The sequence below is a fragment of the Bombus pyrosoma genome, linkage group LG15, assembly GCF_014825855.1.
Source record: "Bombus pyrosoma isolate SC7728 linkage group LG15, ASM1482585v1, whole genome shotgun sequence".
NCBI lineage: Eukaryota > Metazoa > Arthropoda > Insecta > Hymenoptera > Apidae > Bombus > Bombus pyrosoma.
This window is the reverse complement of record NC_057784.1, coordinates 7,353,617-7,373,175: the sequence shown is the minus strand read 5'-3', so window position 1 is coordinate 7,373,175 and position 19,559 is coordinate 7,353,617. Positions and strand designations below refer to the sequence as shown.

At 40.3% G+C, this 19,559-nt stretch overlaps 1 protein-coding gene across 10 annotated transcripts in view; it reads left to right on the top strand.

The window, feature by feature from the left end:
* The window catches only part of LOC122575621 (max dimerization protein 1-like), a 234,691-nt gene that overhangs the window by 9,328 nt on the left and 205,804 nt on the right, over positions 1 to 19,559 (top strand). For all 10 annotated transcript variants that reach the window (XM_043744807.1, XM_043744805.1, XM_043744804.1 and 7 more), the window contains exons 3-4: positions 731 to 824; positions 2,074 to 2,103. In XM_043744807.1, coding sequence (XP_043600742.1) covers positions 731 to 824; positions 2,074 to 2,103 — 124 coding nt within the window. The remainder of the gene's footprint in view (positions 1 to 730; positions 825 to 2,073; positions 2,104 to 19,559) is intronic.

Genomic DNA, 19,559 nt, shown 5'->3' with positions numbered 1-19,559 from the left:
CAGGATTTCCCAATCCCCAAGACCAGAAATCTTTGTAATTAGTTTACACAGCGGTAGAAATAACTTTTAAAACACTCCGATATCTCACATCTCTTTCTCTCTCACATTGCCTATAACGCCAAAAAAGCATGAAAAATTCCCATTTACGATACTGCTTTCAATGTCCAAGATCCTTCACCTCTTCACCTAAAAACAATCTCCATCGGCCGATTCCTTTGCTCTAAGTCTCCATCGAGGCGATTGGTAACCAGCGATAGCTCGTAAATCGGCTGGTGGCCGGTTCGACGATCGCTCGCGTTCTCGCATTGTTACATTTTCGAATTTATTCGAGGTCAACGGCGTGCGACGTTCGGCGAGACTGGTCCCCTGGAACACGCGGTGTGCGTTAACTGAAATCGTAACATAAATTCCGCGCTTTTCGAGCGCTCCGCGTTTCCAGTCCGGTTTCTCTCTCTCTCTTTCTTTCTCTCTCTTTCTCTCTTTCCCTCGCTTTATAGGTGGAGCAAGAATCGCTCCGTGTCCAGGTGAAGCTTTAATGCCGCAGTAAGTTATGTTGGAAAGAGGGAACGTGACTTTATTCCGGCACGGCCGTGTGTCCGCGCGCTTTAACGAGTCGTGTTTGCCGCGAGCGAGCGCGCGCTTTTTTCCTACGGCCGCGCGGTATCTTTTGGAATTCGCGCGATGCGAACGGATCGGCAGAACTCACCGACCGATTGGTTTGTCATTGCAGAAGCTGAACATGGCTACGCTTCGACGATGCCGATGCCCGATGATATGCGGACGGTCACAAAAAGGCCAAAGACGAAAAAATCCCAAGGCAGCAGGTTGGTATCCTCGCGAACACGTCGACGACGTAGCTTTTCAGTTTTTACTCGTTTCTCAGTCCAGCTTCATGTATCTGATGTTTCTTTTTTATTTTTACTCTTTCCCCTTGTTCTTGTTTTCCCTCTCGGGAGCAAGCGATCTGATTTCGTTGCACGGAATAATAGTAGTCTTCATTCCGTGATTACTAGACTGCGGATTTTTATGTATTTATGGGAAACATAAGCGTGCGAAAATGCAAAGTATAGCACTCGTTACAATGTTTAATAATTTACAGCAATTTTCTATCTATTTCCTTAAATTCGCGAAGATACGAGTTTGCACGAGTATTCACAGTCTAGTGACCACTTGATTGTTCAGAAATTTTTACGAGTTTGAAAGTAGGTCTGATAATTTTAGAAAATTTTGTAAATTCTGAAAACCTGTAAGCGTGGAGAAATTTATTGTTCAATGTAGTGCACAGTATTTCAAGTGGTATACAAAATATCATTTGTTTTTTCCAAGAATGAGTTCAACGATTTATCATGCAAGGTTAATCGGGCAAAATCGTAACACAACATCGCTGAAAATATATCTTATCAGTACGCTGAAGGCCGTTACGTTTGTTCCGAATAACGTTGATGGAGAACGTGTTTTAAAGCGGTTTCATCCTACGTTTGAATCTTAAATGATCGCGCGATTAGGCCATTCAACTCGCTTAAAGAGTGGCCGTCGATCAAAAACACAATCGAGATAATAACATATAATAAGATTTCAGCTATTAGAACGTCGAACTTATTTAAACATACGCAAATTCTCAAATTTTCAAACATCATATCCTTGAAATTGTAATGCTATTGAAGATATAAAAATTATATTCCTTTCGTTCTTTTTGTTTTCTCGAATTTTATTTACATTAATTTCTTTCAAGAATCAAATCATTTACACTATCGTATTAATTGTTAAATTCACGAAACAGTTGTCTTTCTCTCGTTTCCTTACTTTACTACATATTTAGTTATTTGGTCATATCATAAGTTTGTAATATTCGACAGAATGAAATTGCTTTGAAAAATGTCCATATTATGTTTAGCTTACTAGAAAATGTAATGTCCACGCATAATGGAACGTTTACCTCGTGGAAAATTTAAAATTTCGTTGGTACTTGAAACGCCGACGTTTCCCCTTCCTTCTCTCTTTTTTTTCTTACTATCGCAAAGCAAACGATTTCACCGCTTTGAAGTCTAACAAGAACGTTCTTTTCCGTTGCAGGACAACTCATAACGAGCTCGAGAAAAATAGGTGAGTACTTCATTTATCTCATTAACTTAATCCTATTCCAACCTCTCGTTTTGTTTTGCTCGTATAATGAGAGAGTATAGCCTACCAAGACTGGGCAAACTCGCCACTATTCACCGAGAAAAAACGGAAAAAAGTAGGTCTTTTACGTTCTATTTAACGCAATCTCTTCGTCTAATTCGATAGGTCCGGTTCAAAGAGATTTCAATTTTTGAAGCACCTTATGTGCCATGTTCGTTGATCTCTAAATCGTCAATTCTTGCGACAACGAGCCTAGTTAATTTTATACGTAATTCTCAAGTATCGAAGTAACCGCATAAAATTCCATCCATAGTGCTAATACCAAATTAAAAGGAAGCAGTTAATGATTTAAGATTAATCCATTAGTCTTCGTACAGTCTCCATTCGAACATCGTAAGAGATAATTTATTTAAATTTCGTCTCGTCGATTCTAATCCTCGAAAGGGAATCACGGGAATTAATATAACAATATTTTTGTTCGTCGTGAAGTCAGGAGAAAAAGGAAAAAAGAAAAGAAGAATCATCGGAGGACGGCGATGAGAGGAGGGTGAACAGTTGGCGATCCCACGACAAATGATCGTCCCTGGTCGTGTGTTAAATTGAAAGCAATTTACGGTTATCTCGCGTCGTTGTTCGCGACGTACAAAGGGCTGGGTCTGTTAATTAACATGCGTGATACGTGCGATTAGATGCGACCCTTTTATATACAGCGGGTCAGGAAAGTTCGAAATGGAGCGGAACAATGGCCGACGAGACGCTTAGTAGAACAGGTTTCCAAGGGTGCTGCCTGCACTAACCCCGATTGTCGACGTGATTTATAAGTCGCGGACCCGTTCTCTTGCTCTTGCTCCTCGTTCTTGCGCCTCTCCTGCGGAATGTATGAAAGCGAAACGGTTCGCTAGATCGTCAGCTCGACGAGTCAGTGGAACTTTTGATTTGTCACTCTCTCATTGACGAGGGTGGTTAGGTAAGAGCATCATAGCGGTTGAACAAATTATTAGAATTGACTCAATCTCCGTAGTCTACGGCAGCGATTTTCAATCTGTTTCGCTTCATGGCACGCATAAACGAGGTAATTACTAATATTCTGGGCCGCAAAAGGTATATTACGTTTGGTTCAAGATAAGACGTTCACACCGGGTGGCTGCTGTTACTTTTATTTGATAATCCGAGATAAATGAGATTAGTGTTGCTGACTATGTAATCGGGTATCGCACGTTTTAACGCTAGAACCCTATCAAACTTGTCAAAATGACGGATTCCAGATTTTCCTTTTTCTACAATCACTAAAAGTACACAGGTATTTTTGTGAAAAGGAATATTGGTTTTTAGTTAGACAGAGGCAGAGAGGATTATATCGATCTATTTGTTTTAACTAATATCTGTTGAATTACACTGATTTATACGTGTAGAACATTTAGGTACGCGGCAAAGACCGGTAGTTGTAGCGTTAGAAGCTGTTGCGGCACACCGCATCGATTGAAAATCACAGGTCGAACAGTTAAATCTCAACTGTAAACCAGCGAGATGGATACATTGGGTTGTAACGTAAGTAAGTTCGGTTAAACTCAATACATATTTTTCTTTATTTGACCGAACTTATTTATGTTACAACCGAGCAAAAGACTCGTCGATGATCTCTTCTATAAATAAACAGCGTAAAAAATCGTACGATTTATCCATCGATCGTAACCCAAAAATCTGGTCAAATCGACGAATTGATTTTTCCACAAGGCACAGAGGTCGGACCATTCGGGCGAGTTCGAAGCTCTTGAGGCGACGCGTGTTTCGTCACTGTGGTGGCGGGGCTGACGGAAGGGCGGAGGGGCGGAAATGTGCATAAACGTAAAAAAACCGAGGGCTTTGTTATTCGCTTGTACACCTTTTTGCCACACGCCAGGAACAGCCAGAGAACGCGGTACACACGGTGTACCGTGTGTACCCGGGCACACACGGGGCGCGCACAACCCGGAGACATAAATGCTAGGGGATGATGGCATATATGCTATATATGGTGGGAAAAAAGGAAGACAGAATTGCAGACAGAGATAGCCAGAGGGAGAGAAAGGATTGTGGGGAGAGAGGCTATCGATTTTTTTTGTCCCCAAGCGACGAAAGCACCACAGGAGGGTGAAGGGGGTAGGTGGTGCGTGGCACAGAAACGGACAATGTAAAAGCCCACACCGCCAACCACCCCGTTACACCACGTAGTTACGTTACATAACGCAACGCAGCCACGAGACATTCATGGAATCCGTGGCACACGAAGCTTTTGGTCTTCCAGTATCGTTTGATCCACTGGCTCCGTTATTCTTGAATCGTGTCGCGCGAAATACGGTTTTCGTATTCATGATATTAACCCTCAGATGCATCAACTTTCCACGTGAATTGGAAAATTTTAAATTTGTCTGGAATATTTTAAGTTAGAGTAGCTCGCCAAAGTATCGCTATACTCGTCGACAATTTTGACGAATATATTACGTCTGCTGTATGAAACATTTCGATATTTCATTGGCATTGTAATAACATCCAACTCGTATCAGGATTATATTCTAAAAATTGTATTCGTTAAACATCGTATTCGTCACTTGTTAGACAATTTTGAAAATACAGTGTTTTGCAGGGATCACAAGAGTATTTAAATACCTGATCGTTCACGATATTAATAATTCTCGATGTTCAGTGGCATCACCTCCTTAGTTTGCAATTATTTTGTTCCCAATAAATATCCTGTAACTTGTATGTATATCTTCAGATTGCAATGAAATGTTGTCGATATAATTAAGACAGTCACGTCTTGCGATAGTCATGAAATTCGTCTTTGAAATTTGAAGATGCTTTAAATAACACGCATACGTAAAAGTTTCTTACGGTAAGTGTACGACGAATACTCTTGCGAGACACTGTACGTGCCGTAAAATCATAAACGTATAATCTTAATCTCGTGCTTTTGCACTTTTCTACTTTCTTTCGCTTGGAAATAGTGGCTGTCGAAGAGGTGGTTGGAGATTGAGGGAAAAAAATGTAACATTCGCGCGCTGCTATAAACTCGTAAGTCGATTCGATTTGAATTAAGGTAATTATAAGGTTGGCCAGGGTGAAGTTTATTACAGACAGTTACCATAGAATCTTAGAGCGAATATAATATCCGAATCGTGACTTTTATTCTACGAAATGCGCTATGCTACTTTGGTTCGCCGTGTCCGAATTTGAATAATTTTACTTGGGATTCATCAAATCCCACGGCGTTTGAATTAACATGACAGAATTTCAAAGTAATTTTCACCGAGGATAGCAGCGGTAAAAACTTCCTTGAAATTTATATTACATTTACTCCTGAAGAGTCGCGGGAATGAGAGAACGGTATGTAACGAGAAACTTCGTAATTGTTATATCTCTTTTACTTCTAATTCGATTCGATACGTACGCTCATTAATTTTTTCACCCTCGGATACTAGCTTCCAAGGAAATATTCGAAATTATACAACTTTCGTGCCAGACATTCCTTTAATAAAAGTAGCATTACTTGTAGAGAGATCGAGGCGATTCAGCGCTCCATTACGTATAATATAATTGTCTCGTGACTTGTAATATTTCGTGTCAAACCTATGTGACTCCAATAGTTTCAAAAGATTTAAGATCTTTTCGGTCGATCGATATTAATATGTATTTCATTCGTCGATATAAAAAATTGGATTGCAAGCAGATCCTGGCGCTTCACGGAATTACGATGCAAAAACAGGTCGGATAATCATACCCTAGAAAACTGATCCGCATTCACCGCGGCTCTTGATTTACGTTTCTTTAAATCTCAAATAGAAGCAGTCTTTATACTCGATAGAATTACAAGCAAAATGGGTCGAATAATCACGCTCTGGAAAACTGATCCGCATTCACTGCGACTCTCGATACGCGACCGTGTCGCGAGCTATGAAATATTCGACGGCTCCTACTCTCTTCGATTCTCTGTTAACCACAACCACGATCCATTTCGATCAGAGATAACGGTTCCGTTCCATGATCCACGACGTTTCAAGAACCAGATTAATACCGTTTCGAGATTTACAGATTTCATTCCGTTATTGATCACGTTCGTTTCTCCTTCTAAATGCCTCGAAATGTAGTAAAAGTAAGATCGCTAATCTATGAAATTATTTTTTATTAAAAGAAAAATAATAAATGAAAACGTAGACAGGTTTCAAATGATATGTATATCGCTTTCTTCTATGTTCGTTAATCAAAAATTATATAAAAATAACAAAGATTAAAGAGTAAGGTACATAAATTATATATATGGCGCTTAACGTGTTCGCTAAAACAGTTCATGAACGCTATCTGCTGTGTTACCAGAGACAATGGTTTTGTTTTTCGTTTCAAAAAGCGTGTTTCCAAAGCGTGTCTCGAAAGCATGCTCGGTATTACCGTACGTGTATGCACGGTAATTTCGAATTGCAATAGTATGTCATCAGAAACACGAACAGAGGGTCTTACCGAGGGTGCATGCAGAGCGTCGCGGTTCACGCATGGTTTCAGGACTGCGCCAGAACGTATAATGACAGGAATTTTAATTAATTGCTATAATAACTACGCGCCGTGTCCACCACACGGACAGTGAATTTGCATTTGTTTTCGCCAACGGATCGCCAACGATTCTCTCGTTGCTTTGCGGCGAGCGCGGCGATTTGTCGGCCGGAAGTAGCCGAGAGCTGGAACGAAATGGAAATTTTCCGACGATCCTCCAACGATAAACGACGCTCTCGCGATGCCTCTTCAGTCTCTACTTTATTCGCTCTTAATACACCGTTGATTTATCGTTTGATTGTCGCGCCAGTAAATTTATTGCAATACGATATTCGTTTACAGTGATCGATCAGTTTTTTAAAATTACGCCTGTAATACTACGAGCGTTGCGTTATAATAGTTCGAAAGAGTGAAACTTCGATCTCCTCGGGAAATATTTTGTCGATATAATTTTAATAAAAATTCAACTTTGTGCTCTACGCATTTTCCGAATCTGATATTTTTTAATTGATATTTCCACGATAATCTGTAATAACGTCTAACGTAGAAAGAATTTCATAATTTAATAATCCCTTTGACGATATCGAGAGATATCGGTTAGATAAATCGCTTGGAAGCGAAGATCGAAGTTCGAGTACCGAGAACGAGTTCTCCATGCAGATATCTCGTTAAGCCAAGACTCGCTTCCGGTGAGAAAGGTTGATACGGAATCGCAACACGATGTCTGCATGTTAACGAAACGATATGAACGGGAATTGTTTGTCGTGTGGCGGTCGAATGAAATTTAATTAGCTTCATTTTCTCGTTTCTTGAGCGGTGCACCGTGTATATTCGCGTCTTGTGTTCTTCGTGTAGCAGGAATCTCTTAAGTACGGTAGAGGAACCCGGTTCCTAGATTTAATGGGATTTAATTTTTTATATCACGGTTAAAAACTTCAAGTTCAAGAGGAAATTCTGCAGCGTAGTTCAAACAGCCAAGAATTCAATTTGTATCTTATACGTGTGCTCGTGTATATATATATAGATAAGAGTTCATAATGATGATTTTGGTTAAAATTTTGTTACTTATAATCACTAAATAAATTTAAAATCATTTTCTTTATCTGCTCCATCGCGAATATTCTAATACACCCAATGCTCTTTTTACTTGTACAATTTATGAAATAATTATTTTTCCGGTACTTTGCTACTATTTTAGTAGTTGAATTATATATTTAATTAAAATACATGGTTCTGTATGTAAGATTTACCAGCGTATTCAAAGTCATATCTTAAACAACCGAATAAAATTTAACGATAGAATTTTTCGACCGAGCCAAATATATTCCACGTAGTATAGAAAAGAGAAAGGGAAGTAAACAGATAAACAATATGAACGAATGTATAATATAAAAAATCCCCGGAAAAAGACCATTATTATCAAAATATTATTATCGTTATCGGCGTATTTCGTTTCCTAACGATTTATAATTCCACACAACAGTTCGTCGGAGAGTACGCTTTTCAGGATCGACTATCACGCGTGCGCGTGCGAATTCGCTTCGGCCCGCAGATGTTAATTTCCCAACTGTTGCTATTTACGACGACGCTGAAACCATTTGGACGAGCGTCCGGAACGCAATTCGGAAATGGTGAAATTTTAATGACGCCTGTCCACGGGACGAATCGATATAGCCAAGATGTGGCGGCGCGCGAAAAACAGCTCGATTTAAACGCGGTATCAGAGATAAAAAAAAGTTCAATAACTAAATCAATGTTAAGTAATTGTAAAATTAATTACAGTAAGTTTATAGTGGAATGTCTATCGTTTAATAAGACGTTGATTAAGAAGAAATATCGGATATTCGTAAATAAAATAATGTTTGCTATTTTTAGCGTGACAATATTAAATCTCGTATCTACGAAAAACGAGCAAGAAACGTTGTATCTTAGTTGATATGTTCAACTCTGTCCGTCTTATTCGTAGCATTTATTTCGATCTTTAAAAAACTTATCAAAAATACACAGGCGAGTGATTAAATATTCCAAAAAGCCGTAAAAACTGTGCGAAGGAACTGTTTATCGGAAAGGGTTTTTCGAGCACAAAGGAGCAATTTTTCGAGCGAATACCGGGAAAGTGTAATCGCAGTTGAAGCTTTCTTAATTTTCGCTACGAATTTTCCCAACAGCCTAATACGATTCAGCGACATAAACCGTGGATTATCGTTGGAAGATTTAGAAATCGTTTTGGCCGTCCTCGTGGCGTGTAGTTCCTTAGAAATCTCGTCAAGAATGATTAATCAAGTGCAACTTGTGCAATTGGCAATGTGTTTTTAATTGGTTAAGTCGGTACACGACGTGCAGAATGATTACACGGTCGTTTGGCTGAAATATTTTTATTCTTTGATGAAACGATCGACGTTCCGAAAGATACGAATTTATATGCTTGAATATTTATGAGTTGGAACTTGATTACTATAATTAACAGCTGTTTAATGATCGTTAAATAGATTAACAATTTTTTATTTATAATAATACACGTTCCATTTAACAATTAAATTCACGATCATCGGTTTCTCCAAACTAAGTAAGGTTGATTTACTCCGTTTAAATATTTTTGTTAGGGAATAGTGAAAAAAAAAAAAAAAAAGAAGGGTTGGCTCGACGGAAAGTCGGAAACTCCAGCTAGTTCTAATTAAAAGTTTCACGTACTCTTAACATCGTGAATACATTCCAACGTCATTTCAATATCAAACTGGATGAAATTTTATTCCAATGGTAACAGAGAAACTAATTTATACTCAAACATTTAAACATTTGTTCGTTCTATTATGTAATACACGCAGGTAGCTACCCAACAACGTTTGTGAAGTAGATTGCAAGATGAATTTCATTTTGTTATTTAACACGATGAAAGTAAACGTAGAAAATTCATCTATAGTCATTTATTTGCTAAACCTAAAAGTATCCCATATTATTAGTACAGAGATCATAGGTTTTCGACATTTTTAACTTATGTAAGTCACTGTTATAAATACTACACTCCGGAAATATTATCAGAAATCTGCTTCGATAGATACTTGACTTAAAATTAACAGATCTTCCGCAAATTGCCTTAAATTATTGGTAAATTATCGCTACTGATTACATTATGCACGCGAGGCAAGTTCTGCAAGAGAATAAAGATTCTAAATACTGCACACACTTATATAATCTATTAAACAATGGTCGACTTGTGTGTGAAAATGCTACTGGAGAACTTGTCGACAAGCAGGTGCTATTCCATCGTATAATCGAGGATATACGAGCAAGCGACTAAAATAGATATATACAAGCATTTTTACCAGCGACTCCAGTTAATCTTATGCGTCTGTGATTTTCATAAGCATCGAAATAGTCGAATCTCTGTAAAGCATTTATCAACTATCTTATTGATCGATTACCTGTCGTGGACGACGCCCATTGCTTGGTCAGACAGTGGTCATTAGTGACTCACCCTCCAAAATTACTTCTATCTACTATTCGACAGTGGATTGCCTTTCTGTACTAATTACATTCATTCACAGTCTGATAGATATTTTCATGCAATATATCTCATCGTGACGAAGTTTCGGGACTCGTCGTTAAAAAACGTTTTTGAAGTAGATAGGCGGATTTTTATGTACGCATTTTTTACAATACTCGTTTCTTGAAACTTCTATTTAATTAGCTGTGTCGCTCGGTCGATCAAGCACGCAAGCTTCGAGCAATTTAACAACCTCGTTGCAGCGCGTAGATCGGTGCTCGGAAATCACGACGAAGTCGATTGGTTTGCGAAACCGCGCGGATCATCGCGCTATTCTAAGGACGTGCAGCGTTATGTTTTCTTTTCATGTGCGATTGATTTCGCCCGTATGCCGAGGACACCGTGAAAGTGGGCCGTCACAGGTGCATATGTATGCAATACGCGCGGCAATCGTGCAAACGTCGGGGACGATGACACGTTGTCCTAAATCCGCTGCGCTGCAACGCGTCTAAAATAAATCCGCGGTCGAACTTTCCACGGGAACCCAGTGATTTATTAATCGACCGTTCCCATGGACGTTCTCGATCGCCGCGGCTTCTGATCAACCGAAATAAACGACCATGTCTGTTTTCGCATATCTGGACCTTGTTTCGTTATGGTCGTCTTCACCTTGAACCACCACCGTCTTCGATCGAGAATCGGTCGTCTAGTATTGCGAGAGTCATCTTCGAGCGTGAATATGCAGCTTGAATTTTGATACCATTTTCGTTGATCGTAAAATAAAGACAGAGAGCGAATTGGTTCTGGTCGAAAGAACATCGGACGATAGATACGAAAGATCGATTTGAATAGTACGTTGTTTGCGCGATGGTTGAGTTTGTATAAATACAGCACAGTACGCGGTACTACATATAACGCGAAACCCATGTACCTAATCGAAGACCGCATTGTTCACGCAATGACCACGCATCGAAAGGAACAACGGTTGTTAATAAATTTAATGTCTACCTGCTGCGTCGACACGGTGGTTGCATAACGATAAACAGTCACTAACGTTCGTAATTGTAGCTAACCGACACCTAATACTGGCTTATTACCCGTCCGACACAGAAGGATCCTCGTTATCGGTGCATTTCGGTCGTTGATTCACGTGTGTTCCTTTATTACCGCTTCAATCCGTCATTCTCTATCGCGAATATAGCGATTTTATTCTTAAACCACATAATTTCGCAATCTAAAGTTTATGACTTGTGGAGATTAAAATCGATAGACAATTTACAAGAAGTGAAATTTGATTTTCTGCTCTCGGCATGGATCGGACAATTCATAAAATTTTCAAGTTATCAACGAGTGAAGTAAATTTGCGTCAACGTTCGAGAAACTTTGTAAACGATAAAAAATTACAAAAAAAAAAAAAAAGGAAGAAAAGTTTAAAAAGCAAAAAGAAAAGAAAGAGGGAAAGTATCGATCGAAGCTGTTCAGAAAAATCGACGATGGTACTACACGGTAAAGTACAGTGGAGTACAGGAAGATTGAAAAACGTCATTGTCGCGAAGTCTTCTTAACGAAATTACGTATAAACGAACGAACGATCGTAACGACGAAAACGACGACGATCGTTCCACCTGGTATATTCTTTCGAGATTCGCCGAAAACGAACGTTTAAATTTTCGATGACGAAGGAAAACGATATTCCGGCGAACGCTGAAAGCTTGAAAAAATAGCAGCGCCGGCGAAAATTAAGCCACGGACCGTCCCGCGGGGAACACGGGACGATTCCTGAGCAATTTGAAATGCATTGAATTTTTAAGCGACGCCCTTTGTGCCGTGGTAGCGCGTTAGAAGCAACTTCCGGTTAGACTCGGCCCATCGACCGCGACGTAATTTCTCGTCGTTGAAAAAGAAAGCCAGCCTGTCAAAGATAATAGTCGTTCCGTCGAAACACGATTATTCCTGGCGCTACGTCTGCCTGTGTGTACGTACATTTTAATCAACCGTCGAAAAGTTGCACCATCTTGCCGAGCGACTCGTTTGAATTGATATCGAAGAAGTGGAAGATTTATCGGGCGGAAACCTTTGCTCCGTGCATCGTGAACACCGATAGAGGAAATTATCGAAGCTCGTTCGCTTATTCGCTCTTAAGACGGAGCTAAAGCGATTTTTCTTTATTCGTTTTTTAACGAAGTAGGAAGCAAGTCCGCCTTAAATGGAATTAGTCGCACCGAAGCGCACCAACTAGCGTGCAAACGAAATAGTTCCCGAGCTTTCCAACACTTGCTCGTTGAAATTGAACACGTAGATCCGATGTTATTGATTTAATTCGAGATGTTTGTATATTTGGAGGTTTCAGCGTTTGGAGATTTTGAAAGTGGAGAATCGAAATTTTGGAAATTTGACCATTCGAAAGCGGACAAATCTGGAAATTCGAAACTTTAAGTATCAAAGAATTCGAAACTCTAAAAGTTTCATTTAGAAGCTCTGAATAAAATTAGAAAATATTTCATCTCGAGAAACTCGAATTTATGCCAGTCACGATAACGCGATTCGATTCAGACGTTTTTGTTACAACTAATTTCGCCTGTCTCGATGGAAAATGTGACCGATGGAGAAATTAGAAAAGCCTTTTGTTTTTTAAGTGGCTACCTTTTATGTATGTATACCGGTTACTGGACCAAGTTCGCTCATGTTTCTTTCATCGTAGCAGCGGATTTAATTGAATAAACCGCTGTAAACTATGAAGTGCCGCGATAACATACCCGAACGAACAAAGAAAGCGATAATTCATCGCAACACGCTAATTGCCATTGGAACAACTATCATATATATTGAGCTCGCGGTGCATTATTATATCGTTAGCGTAATTACGCTACTTGGAAAATTTGCAGCGCTGTTTTGGTCTAGTAGCTTGTGTTCAATTTCGCGATAAATTCGCATTGCGTTTATAGATTCAACAGTTTTCCACTGTACGATTAATCTTTCTTTCACACCTCCGTTTAAGTGGCGAAAAAAAAAACTAATAAATTACTTCATAAATAAAGGTGTACGTTATTAGTGATATCTGTAACGTCTATTTACAACCTTTGCAACGTCCGCAATCGGGAAACGTAACAGGTTCTTTCACGATTTTCTGGAATGTGAAATATCGTTGCTGAAAAATGAGAAATTAATCATTGTAACTTATCGCGTGTAACTTATCACGCGAGAATGTCGAAAATACAAAAACACAGTTGATTCGGAAAGCGTGTAACGCCGATGGCTCGATAGTCAAACCTCCTACGCAAAATCGAGGAAATTCTCAGAGATAGAAATTTCAAACGATTCTGAGAGAGTTTACCAGCTGAGATAATTCGAAGCCTGGAAAATTGCCGATCGAAAACGTACTTCGAACCATACGAAGCTGCAACTTTGAAAAATTCGAGACTTAACAAGCGTCCTCGGTTTTGTCTTCCCTTATTTCGAAGAATAGAAGAAAAGAAAAATAGAGGCTGTCGAGGTGAATCAGGAAGAAAGGTGGTATAGTGGGGTAAAGGGAAAGAAAGCGGCGGAAGAGAGGAGAATGGAAAAATGGCGCGAGTCGGTCCGCGCCGCATGTGTACGCGCAGTCAATAAATTTAGATTCGTGGCCGTAGATATAGTTATGTACGGTGCATGCATTAATAGCGAATGCACGCCGCGTACGTATATAAGTGCACACATCCTTTAAATCTGATAAATGCATGTACTTAGGTGGAGCGCGCTGATGAAGCAGTGTAAATGCACCGCTTCGGCTATGTAGCATATGGTCAAGAATAAACGATCGATGTTATTTGCGCGATTGGCCCGATGTTAAATTAATTATTTGCCACACGCGATACTTGCGCGCGTACACGCTTGCGTTATCGCGTGCATGCATTAGCGCATGTGCAACAGCGTCGGATATTGCGTTGCGTTTCGTGAAAATTACCAAACGAATATTCAGCTAAGGGACACCGCGTGGCGTGCGATCAATTCGTTTATGTTCACGTTCTCTCGCCTAGACGTTCTCCTCTTTGCTGTTCGATAAAGCAGAAATTTCGATAAAGTACGAAGGTTCGAATCTTGTTTGAAAAATTTCGACGATAAACAAATTGGCGTATCGGATGGAGAATTTCGGAGAATTTTTCAACTTTGTAAAATTACGCGTCACAGCTGCGTATTTTCGATATTATTTTCACATGGAATTATTCTCGCTGGTTTTAGACAGGCAACGACGAGACTTGTATATTCATTGAAAATATCTGTCCAACACTTATTCTTTCCATTGTTGGAATAATTACATACAGACAACGAAGCATATCTGTAATTAGACAGGAAACGTCCTTTATTCAACGAGATGCCGTATCATCTATCTGGAGATGTATAATTAATTCCATACCGAACGGAACAATAACTCCTAGAAACCAACATCTCTAGATTTTTCGTAATTCTGATTAGTTTTAGACATTACTATTGTTTCTTCGATCTTGATTAGACTGGTATTGCTCAGGCATAAGATAGGTATAATTATCACGATTTATATCTCGTTTTAAATATAGCGCTAGAAAAGAATCGAAAATGCTAATCGCACGGTCCGCGTGAGACGTAGTTTCTGTATATAACGTATACTCTCTTCCTTTCATTCTCTTCCTTAGACCTGAGCGTTATTTTTATCGTCCAGACGCGTGGCTGAATGTTTCTTTTTGTATTGTGTTAAAAGGCTATCAAAAACGTAATCGCGAGTCGTTGCCGGTCGGTAAACAAGCGGCGAAAGTCAATTTCGATCGAATCTTCTCTCTGCCGTTGCGTTATATTCGTACACGATGCACATGCGCTTCTTTATCTAACGTTCTCATATTTTACCGCCTATCTTATCACGCTATTGTTACCCACGTGATCATCACGTTATTGTAAATTCTCGGCGTTCAATAATTCTTTCAAAAACAACATGACGCGTTTAACGTTCATTGTCTCTCGTTCAATCGGTATCTCATTTTCTGACTCCTTTCTCACCTTTCGCTCACTTATCTCTGCAGCGCTTCTTATTTTTGTACAATTTCAAAGTGGCTACAATCTTCGCCGAGTAAGTTTATTATCGTCTTTCGATCAAGACACGTTATCGAAAAGCTTAACTTCGTGCAACGAGGCTTTGTGTTGATAGATGGAAGAAGGTAGAGGGATACGTACGGTAAAAAATTTCTAGGCAGAAACGTACTTCTAGAAGTATCCTTGAGCGTCGTGAAATCTTCTACGCTTGTAAAAAGCAACGTAGTAATTACGCAAGCTCGATAAAAGCGCTTTTGCATGCAGCCGTAATACAAAAGTAGCCGGATGCTCGTTACTTTCGCAGCGTAATGGTGGGGCCACGTAATCATGCCAAAATAGCCGTGCCGCGTTAAAGAATACGATGCAAGAATTTTGCATAAACCGCGTATCGGCCTGCTAATCGATTTCACGGATCGATAAAGATCCTCGGCGGTGGATAAAAAAGTAACGAACGCGGTGTTCCACGAGTCGTAATTTTAATCTGTTTTCGTCGCTTTGATCAACAAATTTCCCTTTATGCAAAATCTAATGTAAAACGTAACGAAGTTATTTGATATTGTCACAATGTTATTTAATTATCGTTAGACTATGAACGTTTGCACATTTTTGCGAAATCTAAGGCTTTAAATATCTAGAAAACGCGGAAAACGCGTAAAGATATATAAAATATGTAAAGTAGAGCAGTTGTCGTAACATTTGATGAATCTATTTCTTCGGTCCTGTTTGGTTATTAAAAGTAGTCGTAGCTGGAAAAATTCGACAAAGTTGAGAGACACTGCTTTCGATTGTTCATTGATTCCGAAATTGCGGGTGCGTACGTATGCTGGTGAATTCTGTCGTCGATTATCGTCTGACGCGTACCTCGTGCGTACATGCGTGAGTTTAATCGCGATTGACATTCTCATTTAATTCGTGTTCGAAATACACGGCTGCCAGGCGTTCGCATTTTAACCTATGTTTTCACGTATGACAGAGAGTGCTGCATTACGCGTGTGTTGGCTGAAGCGTGCAGTTAGACGCTGATCTACGAGTTTTCTGATCTTTTTTAATTCGATGAGTTTCAATGTTGCATCGAAGTACACGATTCAAGTTATTAGCGATAGTTGGAGCACGAATTCCAATGGACACATAAAGTTCGCTTCGACGAGAAATTACGTCGGTAATTCGGATCTTGGCGTATTCGAAAATTAGATATACGAGAAAAATTCTCCGACGAAGTTAGAACGTTTCAAATGCACGTTCCCAAACAAGATAGTCGGAGTTCGCACATTGGTTCGAATTTCGATGTACTTAGGAAGCAAGCATTCTGACAACTCTGTAATCTACCTGCTTAACGAAACTTTCATTGGCTTAAACGGAATTGTACTTTACTCGAAGTTCCTCTAATATCCAAATTACGGTCTACTGCGACACTTACGGAATTTTCAGTGGTACGACGGAACTTTTGCTCGCCCGTAACTCGCGCATTCGAGAAACAGTATCATGCATCGGCTAGATACGTGTAAAGAGGCGAGCGAGCAAGTTCAATTCGTTAAAAGCGAAGCGTCCGAATCGGAATCTGATTTTCATCGACAATTCTCGATATTCATTTACGTAAGATTCGTTTCGCCGTGTAAAATGTTGATTTACCTGTTGAAGGTAACCACTTTTAAGAAAACTCCACGTCTGGTCTTTTTAGCTTTCTAAAGTACTGAAGCCATCGACAGCGTATAGACAAAAGACTGGGACGAAGGCAGACCATAAACAGTCGATAGGCGACGTTGGCTTTTTCGGTTATAGAGTAACACTGCTAGCTAGCGTGCGGATCTGGACCAGCTCAAATTATTATTTCATTCTTGTACTTTTCACTTCTGTATTTAAAATATATTTTTCTACCTTATAATTTATCCATGCGTCTCTCTCATTATACATCTAATAACCTCAACATTACCAATTTTCAAAAATGGAGCGCCTGGACGCGTGACGCTTGAAACTTTCACCGCCATTTTGAGGTCAGAGTGCAGGGTTCGTGGCTGCAGCGCCAAGTATCCTTCAGTCTGGAACGTTGTCGGAGGAAAGGAGGCGCAGGGTGCACGTCCCGTCGAATCGTCCTTGACCCTGAAGCCGAGCTGCATCCTGCCTCGTGCATTTCGCGAAGGATACGCTCTGCGCTTGCGTGCTGCCATTTCCTCTCCATCCCTTTCTTTCGTCCTGGTCGCCTTCCGTCTCCCCTTTTACCCATACTCTTCCTCTCTCCCTCCCTCCTTCCCTCCCTCTCTTTTCTCCCTTTCTCTCTCGTTTTGTTCACTCTCGCCCTCGCTGGCTCGGTTATTCCAATACTCGATCTTTATAATACGGTTTCAGCTGCTCGTGTCTCGTATTGTCTGGCTTGGACGCGTACGATCCCATTCCATCGAATAGTTTCGTTCTCGTTTCGTTGTTTTCCGTCATGCGGCATTTTTCGAGTAGTCGACGCGTTGCTTTGTTTCCACTGTTTTAGGATAATTCGAGTTGTCGAGCTGTGCAGCAATTTCATTTGTAGAGTTGTAAAGATTTGTAGAAATTTAGAAAATGGGCGACGAAAATATTTGGAACAGTTTGAAACGATAGAATACTTTCCGTCAAATTTCGCCCGTGTTCTATCGCATTTTGTTTCTTCTCTACAAAAAAAAAAAACCTTACAAAAAGACGCTATTATTATTAGTAATCTCATTCTACCCAGAACGAAAAAGATATTTTTCACAATGTCCAAAAAACTCGATGCCGAAAGAGTCACCGTCATCCATTCTCACCAGTATCACGAGTTTTTCTTTACCCTTGTGCTCTTCTTCTCGCACGTATCCTGTATCGTTAACGCTCCTGTCTTCTCCGGAGTCTGTGGTTCGCGGTCGATCCCGCGAAGATCGTAGCCGGACACGCTGTCGAATTTATTTTCCGCGGCGTTGCCAGCCGGTTGTTGCATCGAAATTTATAAGGTCGAACGGTTACGCTATAAATTACAATTTCCTGTGGCACGGCCCTGGAGCAAATTGGCCGCTGTAACTGCAGTTTGAAGGGTCGTCCCGCTGCCGCCTCTACGTCGAGTCGAATTCTAATTTGTTTCTCTATCGGCTCGACCACGGTCGACGAGGCAGCCCCGTTTTTTTCCACGTTCCGTGGCTGGAACCGTTCCAGAATACCATAGCGAAATCTGCAACCTGTAGATACGAATAAACGAGCAACCGGTGCCCCCTTGGCCTTCCTTTGCGCGTCTTCTGCATTATTTACGGCTTATGCGCTCTCTCGCGAATTTCGCCTTGCGATTCCAGGGCAGCAGCGCTCTTTCGCTCGCAAGAAGATAGTTCGCTCGAGTCCTAGCGACATCTTCTTTATCGGTATAATTTATTACTATCGTAAACGATATTCTATATTTATAGGATAGGTAAGTTGTATTCCATTTTTGGTCGCGATTCGAAGAATACGTTCGAGATTCGAGGAAGCAGTTCGAGAAGGCGATTATTTTTATTTCGTTGAAATAGAGTCTCTTTTAAAATACAGTTTAAAATATCTTTCTTCGAAGACAAATCGTAGGTTGAAAGTGATACGAGGAATTTGAAAAAAGTTATTCCTTAAAGACACATTGTAATGTTCATAAAAAGCGTCTACAAGCGTTCGGATACTTTGACGAGTCTGTGCGATACAGTTCGCTAGAAATGGAAAGATCGAAGAACAGTAGGATCTGGCCGAATTTCCACGCGACCACTAAAGATCAAATTCTAACCTCCCATCGAAAGTTCCGAGTCTCGAGAAAGCGTTCTACATATTGACTCTTCTAAAAGGAGCAGCCACATTCCACTCAAGTCTTATTCTCGAATCGTATTAGTAAATGATATCGCGTTCGTAACGATCGCTTTCAGCGGAACGTGCTCTGGAAACGGTCGACGAAGAGGAAAGAAAGGAAAGAAACGTTTCGATGAAAAGTTTCCGAGAATCCTTGGTCCCGAGAATAAAAATAACATACTTCCTACCGTTCTCTGTCGGTGTTGTTACGATCCACAGAGCACTTTGGAAATCAGCCGGAGACGTTGGCAGTAGCGATTCGTGATAAATTACGTTTATATTTATGGACAGTAACGAATGTTTCAGCATTAAGCAATCGATGGAAACAATCCGTGGCTTACGAGCACAAAGCGCAGGGCATTGTGTCGGGCTTGAAAGAATCCTTGATTCTTCTAGCTGTTTGCTTCCACGGAAGCAAAGCAGAAATAGAAACTGAACGCGACTTTGCCTCGTGTCGCCTTGCCTTTACCCTCGTCTCTTCTTCATCCCTCTCCAGTAATTCGTCTTTCACGTTTTATCTCTTTACTCTTGGAACAGTTTAAATCTGCCAGTGGGAAGTTCGGTCTGTTCGTCAAAATTTTCCACGATTAGATAT